This window comes from Ptiloglossa arizonensis, chromosome 3 (assembly GCF_051014685.1).
Source record: "Ptiloglossa arizonensis isolate GNS036 chromosome 3, iyPtiAriz1_principal, whole genome shotgun sequence".
NCBI lineage: Eukaryota > Metazoa > Arthropoda > Insecta > Hymenoptera > Colletidae > Ptiloglossa > Ptiloglossa arizonensis.
Window position 1 is genome coordinate 9,754,766 of NC_135050.1, and position 18,217 is coordinate 9,772,982.

The following is an 18,217-nucleotide window of genomic DNA, read 5'->3' on the forward strand; positions in this document are numbered from 1 at the left end:
GCTATTTCGTTGGTAGTATTGTCACGAGATGTATTGAAAAATATATAAAAGTATATTTTCCATAGTGCACTTATTTTCTTTATCGCTCTCGATTGTAAATAAATTCCCAATGATGAACGAAAATTCCAAATATGAAAATTCCAGATCCAAAAATTCTATAAAGATTAATCGACAGTGTGCCAAGATTTGTTGAAACGTAGAACGATTATTTCCAAATATGAAAGATATACTGTTGCAAAGAAACATTAAAATTGTTTACTCATTTTTCACTGACTTTTATACACTTCTTCGAGGACAGAATATTCAATTAAGAATCAAGTTAAAAATATTGCAATTAATTTATATTTATATATATAATATATAATATAATATATCACACATTAAACAATCGAAAAAAGTATTTTAAGTAAAGCTGTTAAGTGACTAGCTGTAAATAAAATTGATTTCTGCAGCATAATATTTAAAGTGCGATTGCTTTCGATTAAAGTCGCTAATAAAATTAAAATATGAGCGATTTCTACATAATACTAAATATTTGCTAAATTCAAAATAGTTGTAATATTATTTTACTTTTCCGATGTTAATTTTCCAATGATAAGTACCACAGAAATGCGTTAGATGAAATCCTTTTACGTGTGCAAAATTCTATTTACTAAATTTCAAATATCTGTACGAACCCTCTACGTTTCGGTGGTAATTTATAATTGAAAGTGCTGCAAAAGAATAGTAAATGAAAAATCCTTTGACGATTACTTATCCAGAATAATCTCGCACGCATACACGCACACTTCACCCACCAGAATGTCACAACGGTGTAACATCCGCTCCGATCGGGTGAAATATTTACATCGCAAGACCTAATCATCTAGAATCATCGGACGCAAATCGTGCAACATCGTCGCATAAAAAAAAAAAGAACAGCGTTACCGTGGCGTCGCGTACATCAAAGCAAAAAGAGAAAAGCATTTTCGTCACAGTACCTGTTACTTCTCCCGATATATCTCTCCCCGGTGCTGGACTAATGCCGCACCACCTGTTCGTGCTCCAGATTCTCGGTCCCCCCTCCACTGCCGCCGCCTCTCGTCTACAGACGTTTAAATATGCCGATGCAGAGGCTCCGCTGCGAACGAATCTCACCTAGGAGGATCCCCGATTAAGGAGTGATTAATCGAGCAAACCGAGCGTGAAACAAAGGAACGAACGAGGTGCGAACGTGAACGTCGAAAACTGGTGGCCCGTTACCGGCACCCAACGGTCTCATGGTCGAGGATGTTTCGGCGTTGGGGGTCGCGACGTGCCTACCCGACGCGTCGCCACGGGTTCACGGGGCAGCCTCCTCTGCTCTGTCTTTCCTCCAACCCTAGAAGCTGCGCTTACCTGTCACTGCGCACACTCGCGGTGAAAGCTACCCCACACGACAGCATGGGCGGATCTATATATGGGCTAATTGGGCTACGAGGAATGGGATCAAGTTCAATAGGAATCCGTGAATCGATGCACAAACCATCGGGAGCAACGGGTCGGTTCCAGTGATTCCTGACTTCTTTCTGCTCTAAACGAATAGAAATGGGCTGGGTGAAACTAGACAGTGTGCCCCCACTTCGAAAGATAAAGGAATGAGAAATATATTTTACAGTAATTCTTGAGTTTATCTGTCGAGTCGCCTTCATATTTTTCATTTCTCTTCACGATTACTTAACTATGAATAAAAACTTGCAAAGACGTTTATTTTGTTAACTTGCCCTTGGGTGGGGCATTTTATAACACAGTACTTAGCTGAAATATAAATGTAATGAAATACACCATAAATAAGACATTATATTGTTCTCAATGAAATACTGTACAATTTTTAATAAAATTTGCCAATTTTCTTTAGTTTTCTTTTGTTTTTAATCAGCTTGTTTATGAGTAAAACTAAGCAATATGCTCCACTTCGAAAGATAAAGGAATGAGAAATATATTTTACAGTAATTCTTGAGTTTATCTGTCGAGTCGCCTTCATATTTTTCATTTCTCTTCACGATTACTTAACTATGAATGAAAACTTGCAAAGACGTTTATTTTGTTAACTTGCCCTTAGGTGGGGTATTTTATAACACAGTACTTAGCTGAAATACAAATGTAATGAAATACACTACCATAAATAAGACATTATATTGTTCTCAATGAAATACTGTACAATTTTTAATAAAATTTGCCAATTTTCTTTTGTTTACTTTTGTTTTTAATCAACTTGTTTATGAGTAAAACTAAGCAATATGCTCCACTTCGAAAAATAAAGGAATGAGAAATATATTTTACAGTAATTCTTGAGTTTATCTGTCAAGTCGCCTTTGTATTTTTCATTTCTCTTCACGATTACTTAACTATGAATAAAAACTAACGCAAAACGTTTATTTTGTTAACTTGCCCTTGGGTGGGGCATTTTATATCACAGTACTTAGCTGAAATACAAATGTAATGAAATACACTACCATAAATAAGACATTATATTGTTCTCAATGAAATACTGTACAATTTTTAATAAAATTTGCCAATTATTTGTTAGTTTTCTTTTGTTTTTTATCAGCTTGTTTATGAGGTTAGTACAGGAGTCTACTCGATAATTTGGTTTGGAGCTTATTTTTGAAATTGCTTGAGCAACAACTCTGAGAATTATTTCACATAGCTTACCTATCGTAATATTTGTTTGTTGAAGCTTTCTAATAGCATTTTACAATCTAATGTTATTTCTATCTAGTCTCTGAATTAAAAAGGAAGTTTGGAGTTTGAATAGTTCCTGATTTCTACGTGTATTCGATGACGACAGGAGAGTGATCAAAACTTAAGTCTAAACATGATTTTAAGGGCAGCTTTAACTTATCGATATCTTTGAAAACAGCAAAGTCAAGCAGATTGGGTGTTTTGTCTTCTGATACTGGCCAATAAGTGGTTTCGCTTGTTGATACGATATCCAGAGATAGCTGACGTGAGGCATCTCCTAAGGATCTACCACAGGGTCACTTTGGATCACCAATAGCGAGTTTTTTCATTGTAGTCACCTCCAGTAAAAAAATAATAGGCCGAGAGTGCAAAAGAAATTTAGAAATTATTGTTTTGTTATTTGGAATTTTGGTGGGTTATAAATGGCTGAAAAGTTGATCTGTTTGTTGTTATCGTTTACTTTGAGGTATATTCGATACGCAAAAATAATGATAAAAATTTCTATAATTTGTCCTACCGAGCAAAAAAGAAACATTACATTACGTCTCCCTGATCATTGTTAGATAATACCCGGTCAGAATTCATTGCTTCTAATGATTAAATAAAAAATGAAGAAACGAATAGCTTCTAAGAGCATTGTAGGAGGTTTCATCTTTCTTTCTATGTATATCATTTTATTAATTTAATGTTAGTTAAATATCAATTTGAAATATTAAAAAACAAAAATTTATTCTGTACACGTATAAAGTAACCAATCTAAAAGTATTGTGATGTCCCAATAGAATCAACTGCAATTCAATTTTCCGTATATACATACATTCGGTTGATTAAAATCACCTTGCGCAGTCGATAAAAATCATATATACTAAAGTTGTCAATGTTTACTGATGTGGCATACAATTTTAAGCATTTCCTTTGATTACTGAGTACATCAAGTCAGAACAAAATCAATTGGCGGTTCAAAACCATTGTGTGACTGTTCCCGCCATGTCATTCGACTATCTACTCCACCGTCACTCTATTTCTCACCTCTTCACGCAAACCTGCGGGTACACACATTCGATCTTTGGAACCGAGGGCACGTTGGCAAAGCGTAAACATAAAAGCCGTGTCTCGTGTCACTTATAGTTCTCTTTCCTTTCTGTTTCTTTTCTTTTCTTTTTTTTGCATTTATTGGCGCCCTTTTTCACATCTCACTTAAGCCTCACTGACGTTTCAAACTGTACATAAGTGGAATAAAATACTATCCCATCAGCTTAGATTCAGAAATCGTAATATATATAATCAAAATATTATTCATCGTAATGTGGTAAGTTCAAACTGAAATTTGACAAATATGTATCGACTTGAAGGATTAATTTATAAGTATACTTCATTAAACGTAAATTGTACTGATAAACAATATTTCGTTTTAGCTCAGTATACCTACAATACTCTATGGCCTGGACACCCCATAAAATAGAGTTGCATAACTGGTGGCCCAATAGTTACTCTTGGCTATTGGATTCATTCCACTTTCTTCGTAGCTGATGATAGGTCCGGTGCCAATGATAAGGATGTTACTTTAGCTATGGCGGCTACCTCGAGTTACAAAGCTTTACTATATAAAATATCGATATTCCTTGAGATACAAGTACTTGATCCCGTACCAGGAAACAAGCTTTTTTAGTTGAATTATTCATACGAAGGTATAAAGCAAAATTTTTGTCGTAAAGTGTTCGTCTTATGAATATAGACATCTTGGCCGGTGATGTACCAGGGGGACATAAACGATGGTATTTATTTTCTGAAGATTTCGACTTCTTGAGATTCTGAGAGAAAATGCTTAATGTCTTTTAAATAGGCACCACACGTGAAACATTTAGGTAGGAGCACCTGAATGTCTAATATTATCTACCTAAGCATAAAAGTTTTCCTTACTTTTAACGATAAGAATGTTTTAGTAAAATTCGTATTGTTTCACAAATAATATCATACGATGAAAATACTTACCTTCGAAAAAGTGGTATTAAAGAGATAAAACAATTTCGCTTCACTTTTACAGTACGAAAATGAAGTATTTTATTTAACTTTAAATCAAATATTTCCTACATTTTTAACGACATAATAAATATTTTCTCTTTACAGAGAAGTTAACCCAAACCTAACTTTAATCAACTCAATTAGTTTAATTACGCTTACTTTGATAATAATAATTGTAATAACATCGGTGTTGTTATCAATAATATTTAAATTGTAAATATCTGGTTTTCAAATAATTTGCATTTTGATTTTCGATGAAGATATTTACATACTACGAGTCACTGAAATCGACTATACTATTATTACAGATCAATTACGATATTTTACAATAATTTCGGACGGCAGTTGGCAAACCTATGCAATCAATAACTGAAATATGTATATTTTGATGTCACTAACAATTTCAATGATATTTACAATTTGTGGTGTAATAACTACCCGTCAGTCTCTTTGAAATTCATTGTACATGTAAAATTGCCGTTGCAATATAAAATTGAATCAATAATTTTTAACGAAATAGTCGTTAACTGAAGACGTCATTAACATTGCAAACTCTCTCGCCGTTCCATATTCTTCACTTCAATGGAAAGGTAAAAATAGATTATTCTACATTAATTAAATAGCTACAAGATTGACTTGTGATTCGATATGAATTTTATTATAGATTCTATTGTAAATTGTGTAATTCACTTCAAGTATAAGAGTATAAGAGTATAACGCTATTTTAATTACATTTCCACGGAAGCCTTCGAGCTAAATTAAATTACAATAAATAATTAATATTATAGTATTAATTATGAGAAAGTGAATAATAATGTAAAATGTTCCAAAACTCCTTACATTAATAATTTTAATTAAAATTAATCGAGTAACTCATTGATATAACTAATTTACTACGTGTAGTTTTAATTTCATTGTGAAATCGAGTACCATGGCAAAGCAGACACAGTTGACTATCCGTATGAATAATAACCTCTATGTTAAATATACAAAAACAGGTTAATTGATAAGTTTAAGAAAACAAAGAAACATTTCATTTTGGTAACACAAATGCTAGTTTCACACCTCAAAGCATTTCTTAATGTGGACCCAAAACAAGGAGGGTATGTATACGATTGGTTCCGGAAAATCTAATAAATGATTACTATTTCTTAATAATATACGAATAATACAGAACAATAACACATTTTGTCGATTTTATTACTTCTTTTTTTGTTTCAATCAGTTCTTGATACTTTTAATCGTACAAGTCTTACATCCACAACTTTGAAAGTAATTTTCATTTCTTGAACAAGAATATTAAATGATCAAATATGCGTCTAATATTTTCCAATTTTCTATGCGCGAAATTTCGTCAAAATCGACGATTGTCAATTGGATGAGTCCTTGTTAGTCTTGGACCGATCTTTCTTGACACCAAATGCCCTGACTTCTAACTCCGTTAGATAACTACGACCAACAGATTCAACAAGAACATTCTTTAAAGGGATGCAATCGCTAACGATGTCATCAATTCCTTCAGATGTCGCGATTGTACAGCACCGTCTGCGTATCCTCGGGCCAATTTTGCGGAAGTACAATAGTCCATAGATCCTTAACATTGCAGTCCGACACAGAAATTCGTTCTATTCCAACTGGACAGTCGCGTTCCAAATTCCTGCTACGTATCCGTCGCAAGATCCTCGGTAAACCTGACGCGGGCATTTAATACGATCTGGATCGCCACTAGCATCACGAGAAAGGGAAGTCCCGGAACAAGAGATGTATAACACAGATCTTCAAAATCTAAGCTAATTTCCCTTCCTAGTGATCATCAGTGTAGATTGTCTTGATTTAGTTGCCGAATGAAAGCACCTTCTACGAACAAAAATTGAATATATGAGGGTCAGAGGGGGATCGTGGGGATTATTAGGATATGCTAGGGAGAAGTAAAACGATGCATATTATTTCTTTCTTGTTGTTATTAATACAGAGCGTTTGCTTGTACATTGAAGGTACATAAAGGTACATTAGGCTACGAAAGCATTCGAATCCTGATTCGGATAAAAAACTGTTCGTACATTTACGCTTTATTTAAATAATGCAAAATATAATGCACTATTGTTGAACGTAATGTGGGTGTGTATATAGAGCACGCTTAACTATATGTGGAGAAAGATGGAAAGTAGATTGAAAGATTTCATTAGTGAAATTCTTTTATCTTGATTTCTTAGTTGTTTATTGCATTAGTCCGGGAACTTTGTCGACAATTGGGTATGTTGAGTACATATCCAAGGATTTTACTAGTGTAATTATATTATAATATTTACTCAAATAAATTACATATTTATAATATTTACTAAAATAAACTACATGTTTATAATATTTACTAAAATAAACTACATATTTACTTAGCGATTATACCTTCTTTGATAATAAGTTTTATAGTTTGCTACAAGCTTCGTATTAAGCTTTGATCATTTTTGTAACTTTGCGATATTACATATGATTATAAATCAAAATACGATAATAAATATAAAGGTAAATATAAAAGTAAATGCATCTATCCGTCTCATCCGTCGTATCGCGTTACTATAATAATAGAAGTAACTGCAAGAGCCACACTAATCTATAAGGTTCTCTGATTCCCAGACGAATCATTATCATCGAGCAACTCGATAGTGATTTCGAAATATAAATCGACGCCAATTCTCTTGTACGTATGCATGCATTGTTGCCTGTGGATGTAAATATACAATAATTAACCCTTTTGTGTAGATATACTTAATGCAGAACAAAATTTAATTTTCGAAGGTATACTTCTTTTTAATGCAGAATAAAATTTAATTTTCAAAGGTACACTTCTTTTTAATGCAGAACAAAATTTAATTTTCTTTAAAAAGTAACATTCCACTCGACACCAATATGAAAAAATTTGTTTTTTCTTTTGTAACTAAATGTATACTTGAGATGTGCCAAGGATAATTGATAAAATTAAGAATAGTAACTTTCTTAATCGATACTTAGCAATACACGATATAAATCAGGGTTTGTTGTATTGTACAATAAATCTTAAGTATCAGCTATCTGCAGTATTAATGTAATAAATAGTAGTAATAGCAACATAGAAGATGCAATGGAAATGAGCATACTTCCTTTTTACATTTCGATCCACAACTTTGAAAACTTTTGTTCAATTTTATTAAACTATAAAAGCTTGATACCATTAACGATTGGTATAAATTATGTAATTTTGATCAATTATAAAGCAATATGGAAGAAATTTATTTTCCAATGTACAATGTGTGTTAGGTAGTCAGAGTATAGATTGAAAATTGATCCTTCTAACTATATAAACAATTTATATGGAACATTCTCTTGGTTGTATCATTTTAGTCCCGAATAATGGCTGAAATTCCTACGTTAATGGAATATTTTTCAAGTTAGACATCAAGGGGTGGTATCCTTGGTCGACGGGACCCGTGTACCAAATTTCGATTCACGCTCTATAAATAGAAAACGGTACGTAACATCGAATATCAATACTGGAACGTTGCTACAGCTTTGAACGAATGACGTTACTAAATGCAATCATTTAGGTCACTTATTATTAACTTCTATTAATAACTTTTTTACAAACACTCGAGGTTGAAGGATATTATCCTCTTTTGTGATCATGAAATTGGGTACGGTTGTATAAATTAAAATGAAAGAAATTTCAAATGAAATGTAAAATAAGTATTTATCTCGAATTGTTATCAGAATTGAAAAATATACTTCGAAGAACACCATAGTCAAAAATAAAACAATTTCCAAAATCAAAGTATTCGGAGTAAAAAGATTAATTTCATGTGTAATTATTTGCTAATTTAGTAACACAGATTACACAAGTATATAGTTATAAACTAAAAAGAGCGAAAGAATTAATGCGTTGCATGTACATAAAAAATTTCATTTCAAAAACAATGTACTCGGACGTGATCTACATATGTGTTACAAAACGTTTGAACAAAAACGCTGTGATAAATATACGGAGAGTGGAACTGTGAATATTCAATGAACTACAGTGGAAGGAAATTCAATTGATCGCTGAAGGTCATTAATGGACCAACCTCCACTATTACAATATAGCTACTTTGTCGCTTCATCTTTCGTCTCTTCGCGCAAACTTACAGACACATGCTTTGCATCACTCTAACGGAGAAGTACAATGTGGACTGCAAATATTTAGTTCTGGAAGAAATGTGGATCCTATTCGTCAGAATTTATAACCAATGCTTACAATCATCAAGAAAAAAATTCCTAAGTAAAAATCCAATTTCTTAGTGAGGTTTGCACAGTAATAGAGCATGAAATACTGAAATAAATGATTATGTGCTATGAAAGCTTAAGCGATCGTGCAGTCTAAAAGAAATCTCAGTAAGTACCAGAACAGTAAATAAATTGATTTTTATTACGTACGAATATATATTACGTGTACATTTTCGACCATATTCAAGAGTTTTGTTAAGATACTTTCATACAAAATAGTTGTGGTGTAATACTTACACTAAGTAAGTACACATTGGATAACACTAGCGATGTCGATTGCACATAGCTATGACACTGCTGGGTTGAAGTACGCAAGTTATGTTCGTATGGCGGCAGAGCGCTATGCACGTGTTCCCGATTGATGTTTTGTCAATCTATGTGAACTAAAAACCTCATCGATACTTCTGCTAGATGATTTCTTCTTCAAAAATATCTACAGAATCCGATACTATATAGCAAATTCGTGCTGCACAAACAACATTGGAAACTATGTACACTGGCACATTTTTCAAATTTAATGTTCATTTAAAATCATCAAAAATTAAAAAATATTATAACTGTGAACATTAATATATTCAGAAATCTCTTCTCCATATTTTAAGACCAATTAGAACTTCCTAACGTTTTTAGTTTTTACATAATACTTCATTTTTGCTCAAACTCGAGCGTTTCTATAAAACTTCAAATTTTTCCAAAATTGAAAGTGATAAAGCAATTCTCCTACAAATTTGTGCTCAAGACGGGAAACTCTACAAAAATTACCTAATGGATATTGCAAAATAGAAAACAGATCAAAATTTATTGAACAGTGTTGTGCCAAAAATCTACTCAGGCCTTGAGATGTGAATATAAAACTTAAATATATAAAATTTCATTAAAATTCGTTTAGTCAAAATCCTGTTAAGAACATTTAAAAAACACAATTTCATTTTCAATAATTTACTTAATGGGTCTTGATTATCTTTCCTACTGAATATGAATCGTGGCCAATGATCTATCTTCAAACGTAAATGACGATCAGTCGGTCGAGCCGTATGCTCACAAATCAGATTTTAGGTCTCTCGTACCGACGGAGAAAGTTCTACTCATCTTCTTTCTCAACTGCCCGAAGCTATCCGAAGAGTCGAACTCACAGGGCATGTGAAACTCCTGCATTAGTATCTGCGGTAGTAGAGGAAATTCAATATGAAATTTGTATCCCAAACTGCTGTTATCTGGTCATAGTAGTACTATGTTCCAACCCTACTCAGCATAGACGCGCCTCACGTGTCTATTTACTTCTTCTTCCAAATGTTCCTTTTCCATACAGCGTATCTATTCCTTACCCCTGACTTGAAGTCTCGTGGGACGACACTGAGGCAAAGAGGGATCGAATCGTCCATCCCCATACGAGCCGCACATTCTGAACCTTCGCCACGGTCTCCGTCATAGCAGTAGGAATAGATTTTAATTGCGTCCCTATTTCAATATGTATATAAATATAAAGCTCGGAGACTATAAACCTAAATTTCTGAAGTCTAGGTCATCTGATGGTCATGGTTCATCAGATCGTTGAATTTGTCTTAACACGAATTATAGAAATATGAAGCAAAAAATATGCAATGTCGTTTAAAAAAAAAAGATGACCTGGATCTTTTACACTAAAAAATATTTTCTTTATCATTTCTTATATTTAAATTTGTAGCCGATCAGAAACTGATTAACTTTTGTCTGAAACATTTCTTCATCAGACTCAAAAATCGTGGCAACAGTTATGTGCCATACACTGTGTATAACTTCTTTTCGAGTGAAATTTTTATCAAATTATTTTTGTTCCTGAAAAGAGTTTTACTTACTTTTACTGGTAATTGTATAATCAATGTTTTCATAGCATATTGTAAAAAAAAAACCAGCAAAAATTGTCGTGTATTAAGCATAAATAATGTATAACAGTAATATGTTAAAACTACGCCAATGGGGCTGTGCCTGCCGCGTGTTTCTCATTGTCTCTCTCTATATCACTACCTTCTTCGTCACTCAGTCCACATGTGTCTGTAATTGCAGTAACAAATAGCGGACTAGAATTAAATGTGTACGTGAAAATAGGTGTACCCCTTCCATTTTTCTCACATTCCTGCTACGGGACTTCAAGTCAACGACAAGGAATACTATGTAGAGATCGTAAGTTGCCAAATCCCAAAAAACTGAATGACACATGGGTAAGGGGAATAGGCTTTTACTCCACTCAATCCCCACCAGGAATCCCTACATTTATTTAGGTGCTAAACGGTTGCAATGCATAGACTCCTATGTACTGTATAAATCTCCGTATCAACGAAAAATATATAAAACAAATACGGGAATCTTAATACACAATAAAACTTTTGTAAACATATGGATAAAATGAAAAAGAATTATTTAAAAAAATATAATTTATTGGAAACCACCGTGGATAATTTAATGTCAATTACAATATTTGTTCTTGTATTCAGAATTTGTTGTTTCACCGATATATAATATTCTGAGTCTATGTCTACGCCAATGCGTCCCAGTCGTCACTCGTTATCATTTTATATCACTCTGTTCAATACCTCATTTCAACACGACAGCTTGTATATGTGATCGCTTGGTCAGTATGAAAATGCGTGTGATTAGAGGTGGGACAACTAATTTGATTCATTGGTAACTTACAATCTCTGCATAGTAAGTACATTATCACAGGAATCACGCCATCCTAAGCAGGCAACCAAGTAAACTAGTGCCTTCGTCGTGTCGTAAGTAACCTAATAGGCAGAGCTCACGAATATGAATTGACGCCGCGTTTAGGTGGGAGTAAGAAAACTCCGGAGACCTTACGAAGCCTTCTTAGATAGTGCTGGTCTATGCTACAAGGTAATTCTCTTGCCAGTAGACTTAAAAATTTAGTACTATCACATAAACATTCCAGCGAAAAATTGCATTATTAACTGGTCAACGACGATGACTATTGCAGTGGAGACTGCTTTATTTGTAACGCCTATGAACTAAAAATGAGACTTATACCGGATTATCGCTAGAATGTTTAAGCATCTTAAGGTCTTTGAATCCACTGAAGTGAAAAGGACTCTGTATATTTCGTTTATGATTTTTCAATTTCAATCCTATCTGCAGAGACAGATTCAATTTATTATCAAATGGCTAAATAAGGATAAATATAAATATTACACCAAAGACTTTCGGTATAAACGAAGCATATTTTCAATCACACTGAATATACAAAAACTTTTTCTTAAATTTTCAGTGTTGCAGATTAATGAAATAATTTGACTCATAAATTAATATATAATAAAAATTAATGGAAATTATTATATTAAAATAAAGATAATAATTTACTTTGTTAAATATAGATCACTTCATTTTCTGTTTTCTAGGAACTATTAAAGAACTAAAATATACTAAACTAATATTCTAATGTTATTTGTCATTTTTATAACACACTGTTATTTGATTTGCATCATGAAAAATTAATATCATACTCTATCTTTGCAAAAATAAGATTCCTTAGAGGATGCTTCAAATTTCTTGGATCTTTGTCAGGAAAGTAATCACTCACTTTAAAAGCTGGTTTTTAATTCTTCCATGCACAAGTTAGGCCTCACATATCCAGTATATTTCATTTTATCACCATAGTATGTATAGTCTTTTAATCTTTAGAAATTAATTTTTTTATTTATAAGAATTTCTATTTTTTATATCAAGTAAAAGAATTATTACTTTTCTTAAATTAGGTCTTGTGCCCAGACTATCTCAAAATAAAGAATATTTTATCCGTGCACAGGGTGATTAATAAAACTACAAAGTTAAAAGGTCTATATTAAATTTCTACATAGTTAACCAGAAATGACTAGAAATCTTTGATAAAATATTTAAAAGTTTTTTAGTATTGCAAACAGAATTACAGGTTTAACTAGTCACAAATTATTTAAATAAATTTTATCTAATACAAACTGTACAACACATTTTTAATATAAATTATTGACTTTCAAATTCAAGTAAAGCATATTATTCTTCACTTTTATAAGGCAGAAACCCAGATAAATGTTTCTCTACACATTACCTCTGCCTAATTTATTTACACTATTTTTAAAATAATTATGCATTTCACAATTGACTGCAATATTTTAACATGTTAATATTACTTTATAACACATTCATAATAATGTCTTTATTATTGCAAATTATCTACAGTTACTTCTTTCCTTTTGATTCTGACGTTTATAACATTTATACTACATTTTATTGTTTACATCATTAATACAAATTTTTAATTTTTTATAATTGAACCAACTGGTTGTTCAAATTCTGTAATGAAAGTATCAGTTTATTTATAAATTAACAATTATAACGATGACAAATATAATAATTATAAATTAAAAACATTTAGAATTGAGCAATATGTTTCAATTATTAATCAACTACATAACTTTAAAGAGTAATTATTTTGAAGAATACGATAAAATATGATAATTTATAACATTTACAAATATATGAAAGTAATATTAAATTTCAATTTTTATACATTAACTTGTTTATTTTCAATTAAACATTTTAATAAATGCCCATATAAAGAGACAATTCAAGTCACTGATTTTTTGCAACAATTTGTATTATGTATCTTTTCATTCACAAAGTATACTCTATTTTCATGTCTTATTAGTTAGTAATATTTTTCAACAAATGAACAAATTTAATAGAAGTATTAAATTATTTAAGCATAATGAAATTTAATACTTATACAGTTTCAAGTATGAATAAGTTCTAAATGTATTGTCTATTTTATGTGTTATGCCATTTTTTTTGGCAAACATTTTTTTGTAAAATATCAGGAAAACAGCAATCAGAAAAAATACTTTAATTCATTATAGTCATGCTTTTATGGAGCAAATATTCTTTTAGAATGTATATTTAATTCTTCATCACTAAAAAGAAATTCCTGTGCGTCAATTAAAATGTCCAAATTAGTACCTTTTTAAATACTCATTATACAAAAAACAGATACTACAATTGTTCTGAAAAAAAAAATGACAACAGGTTGAAGATTCTCACTTAATTCTTTATATTTACACAATAAAAACACTGATTAACATAATCATGGGAGAAATGATTTCTCCTTTCATCAAGTTAATCGGAATTTGCTGCGAATATAAAAACAAATTTTTCTTATAGTACGCTAATAAATAAAGTACTGTAATATATAAATGTTATTATAATAGCTATACACTTTAAAAATGGAACCTCGCATACTCGAAAAATTTCAATACTTTTGTACACCTATCATTTAACACTGATAATTAGAAATAAATGTTATTACCTTTTGGAATCAATTCAATAATTGAAATATAGTTTATGCGACGTTGTACAATCGCGAAAATGATAAATATATCACGATTATCAGACAACTAGTTAGTAGACACAATGAAATACAGAAAATTTAATATCAGTATAATATAATGAACGATCTAGTACTTTTGTTTTGCTTCAGGGATACATTTAAGGAACAAAAATAAAGGCTATAAATTACTGATTACACAAGCCATTCTGTAATTGTATTTAGAAAAATGTTTACGCAACATACTACATTCATTTATTTTTACTACAAAGGTATGTTTTTAAGTGAAAACTAGTTTTCTGTTAAAATTATACATTCTAGTTGAGATTAAAATTTTCTTACGATTGATGTTTTATTGTTAGAAGATTTTTACTAGTCTGCCTGACAAACCATCGAAGAAATCTAAACACGACATATTTGTATTCCCCGCAATATAGAAAATACAGTTTCATTCTGTTTACTCTTACAAAACTTTTATTATTTTTATAGCAAAATTGTGGACATAGGTGCAGGGTACGCAGCTGGTGCGGGTAAAGTGATCGGTAAACTTGGAAAGATAGGAGTAATGTCACTTTGCATCATGGATAATCTGAGATCAGTTGTCCATTGCGTATCTCCGAGTCCATTCTTTGGCAATACGTATTGCTTCGCTTTCATTTTCTTTCCACATTCGAGCTACATCATTTGACAAAGGATCATCTGGATTTGGTGCACTTAAAAGTGCTTGTACGGAAAGTAAAACTGTTCTGATTTGAAGAGCAGGACTCCATTTATCTTTAAGAATGTCCAAACAAATCCTGCCCAATCTATATAACAAATACAAGTATTTATAACAAACAACAGTTTGTTTTTATTGCTTATTACAAAATACTGTGACATACTTGTTTAAATTTTAATTTTACTTGTATTTTAAAGTAATAAAATATTAAAATCAATAAGAAGTTTAAACAAATAATGTATATGCATTGGGAGAACAGTTTAAAAATCTAAAAAAATATATGTATCTGAATAAATACCTGTCTATATTTGGATGATAAATTTTTGTAATAAATCTAACTTTAGGAGCAGACATTGGATAGTCTTCTGGTAGGAACAACTCAAGTTTAAAAATTCCACCTTCAAATGGCGAATCTTTAGGTCCAGTTACAATTACATGAAAATACCTAGCATTTGTATCATCTGGCACAGCACTAATACCAGGAACTGGTTCTTGCATTAGTCTTTGTGTTTCTTTGATAATCCTTCGCGGTAACACAGCCATGTTTGATGAAACTCCCCTAGAAGAAAGTTTCTACGCTTCCTCTAATTTGCTTTTCAATTAATATGTATAAACTAAACTAAGATTGCTTATAATTTAATGCAATGAAAAACCAAATTATATTTAAACTTAACAAATAGCTTTACTAAAAACTTGTGTTTAAGTAATAATAATATTAACTGTCTCAGATTTGTTTGAAAATCTGTTTTATTAGTTCAAAAGTATCGCTATGCAACTATAGATGTAACAACAAATTAAAACTATAAACTACTGATGTAAACTTCATTATTTTTTCCGTTACTTATTACACATATTAATTCATAAAATAAAACTTAATAATTATTACATACAATTTACACAGATGTATTACTATACGAACAAGTTATAATATAACAAAAATGAATAAAAAAATTATACGAAATTACACTACAACTATATATGGATATATAATGTTAAATAAATTGTTAATATTTCTAGATTTAATATTTCAAATTTATGATAAAATATGAAATGCATAGATACAGGCATAAATATTAATAAATGATTAACAAAAGCGAATATAGGTTATCAAAGAACGTTTCATTTCCTTTTTTTCTTGTAAACATCATGTGCACTATAAAGTTTTCTAAATTATTCATGGTTAATTGACAGTTTATCACCAGGTATATTTCTATTGCAGTAAGTACTACATACTATCGTACAGAACATAACGAAAGTTTAAGTACAAATTGTCTTAACCATTACTATAACAAATGAAACGAAATGAAACAGATTACCGAGAAAATAAACGGGAGTATAATATTCAAAATTTCTGCTACAATATTTCTGCCAACCTCCAAAGCTACTGAAAGACTTCTACATATGTATAAACAAAGAATTCGTGTATCAAGTCACGTATTGTATAAAACTAAACTGTACAGAGCACGCCGGTTGTGTAATATTAAAAATATGACTGGTTTACGTGCAGCCGTAACATACATACGATTATCTGAAAATATCCCCGCGTCACCCCGCAAAGTCTGGCAGATCGTCCGCCTCTCCGGTGGACTTTTCTTCTAGAAACCTCGAAATCGATTTTTAATCCTATTTTTACAGCTCGTTGCCGTCTCCGCTTATCGGCTTTTTAGCCGATTTCAAAAAACTGTTTGGGATCTATCGTGCAATCCCAAAGAGGCACTTTAACAAAGTGTTAATTAAATTTCCACACGCAAATGTGTGTTAGAGTCTTCACAACCGCTTCTCGCGATTCATCTTATCACGCGTTGATGGCGCTGCACGCGAAGTCACTGCGTAAACCAATTTAACAATTTCTTGAAGAAACACTTCTTACCACCATCACACAAGAAATATGTTCTGTACGATGATATTTAAATTCAATTGAATCATACATGCCTACGAATAGAAACGTTCTTATAACACCTAAGCAGATTATCTTTATTGCAGCTTTAGTTTTCACTACTGCATCTTTCACATAGCCAATTGGAATTTGCGAAATTTAGAAAGCAAGAATCTTATTAGCTTGATACTATGTATTGATTTATTAAAATATCAATTAAAAAACATCATTACTTGTAAGCACAATATTGTTTAGAATTTTGAAATTCTATTAAGTAACCAAATATAAATAATTATATGAATACATGATTTTCCTCGTGAAATACTATGAATGACAATTTTATAAATTTTAATCGATGTATAAATGCATTTATTACCTGAACTAAAGACAAGAGAAATCTATAGTAGTTTATACTTTCAAAATATTTAAAAATTGCATAAAGATTAAGTTAGGAAATTTGTTATTCAAAAATAAAAAGTGTGTACTTACTTTTGAAGAAAATTTTGACTAAGAAAAGTAATTACTAGAATAGAATTAAAATATTACATTTCTTAGTATCAATTTAATTAAACATTAATTTCAATTTATGTTCATCACTATTTACATGCATCACTTGATTGGTGGTTGCACGTTTAATGCGGCAATGTCAGTGCAACCAACAAACTACCGCGAAACTTAGAATATATTTGTCATAAAATGTCTTGTATAGCTATTGAAATGTCAGTTCGAAGTTCTCGCTATTTAAAAACTATTTGTAGTCAACCGTTCTTTGATATTTTATAATTAGTATTACGATAAAGGTAAGTTATGCATTAATTGCATAACCATCATTATAATTCGAAATTTATGGAATAATGACATAGGTTGTGTAAACACATGATTAATTTTCACACGAATTATATTATTAGTTATTAATACTGGTAATATAGGTAATACATAATTGTTTATTTGATGAAAGAAGTAATTAAAAGATAATAATTATTTCTTACATCACGGTTTTTAATAGTTAAGTGCCAGTGACATAACCTTGAACGTGTAATAAAACATTAGTTTTTTAATTTACTTCAATGGGATTAAAGTGTTAGTATTATACACAACGCTTACTTTCTTGAATCTATCTTTACTTCAACCTCTTGTTTTATATGAAAAATTTTAAAAACTTGTACTTATAATATTGCTTATGAAAACAATGACTCATTTGTAAATTTGATCTTGTGGTTTATACATTACACTTTTGTAAATAAATTACTTAACAATATCA

At 31.0% G+C, this 18,217-nt stretch overlaps 3 protein-coding genes across 14 annotated transcripts in view; 1 reads left to right on the top strand and 2 right to left on the bottom strand.

Moving 5' to 3' along the window:
• Positions 1 to 1,221, bottom strand: part of LOC143144156 (ras-specific guanine nucleotide-releasing factor 1) — a 46,862-nt gene extending 45,641 nt beyond the window's left edge. For all 4 annotated transcript variants that reach the window (XM_076306261.1, XM_076306264.1, XM_076306263.1 and 1 more), the window contains exon 1: positions 981 to 1,221. The gene's annotated coding sequence lies outside the window, so the exon portion shown is untranslated. The remainder of the gene's footprint in view (positions 1 to 980) is intronic.
• Positions 1,222 to 11,603: 10,382 nt separating this feature from the next.
• The window catches only part of Ssp3 (short spindle 3), a 62,849-nt gene continuing 56,235 nt past the window's right edge, over positions 11,604 to 18,217 (top strand). For 3 of the 4 annotated variants that reach the window (XR_012991327.1, XM_076305999.1, XM_076306001.1), the window contains exon 1: positions 17,626 to 17,756. The gene's annotated coding sequence lies outside the window, so the exon portion shown is untranslated. Of the gene's footprint in view, positions 11,887 to 17,625; positions 17,757 to 18,217 lie in introns of those variants that run through there. The other variant, XM_076306000.1, reaches the window with a different exon arrangement.
• LOC143144034 (ubiquitin-conjugating enzyme E2 N) lies at positions 14,558 to 18,212 on the bottom strand. Of its 6 annotated transcripts, none has more exons than XM_076306007.1 (3): positions 18,061 to 18,212; positions 15,379 to 15,639; positions 14,558 to 15,168 (listed from the first exon to the last, which is right to left on the bottom strand). In XM_076306007.1, exons 2-3 carry the CDS (start codon positions 15,621 to 15,623, stop codon positions 14,958 to 14,960), a joined length of 456 nt encoding a protein of 151 aa, XP_076162122.1. In that variant the 5' UTR covers positions 15,624 to 15,639; positions 18,061 to 18,212; the 3' UTR covers positions 14,558 to 14,957. The 6 variants fall into 6 exon arrangements, with proteins under 6 accessions (XP_076162122.1, XP_076162119.1, XP_076162117.1 ...); XM_076306004.1 differs by lacking the exon at positions 18,061 to 18,212 and adding an exon at positions 16,603 to 16,972 and having other exon boundaries at positions 15,379 to 15,653; XM_076306002.1 differs by lacking the exon at positions 18,061 to 18,212 and adding an exon at positions 16,599 to 16,972.

Bases quoted from the DNA above. Each gene is read 5' to 3' on its own strand.
- LOC143144034 (XM_076306002.1), bottom strand. The intron at 15,169-15,378 runs GTATTTATTCAG...TTTGTTATATAG, and splicing joins TATCATCCAAATATAGACAG to ATTGGGCAGGATTTGTTTGG.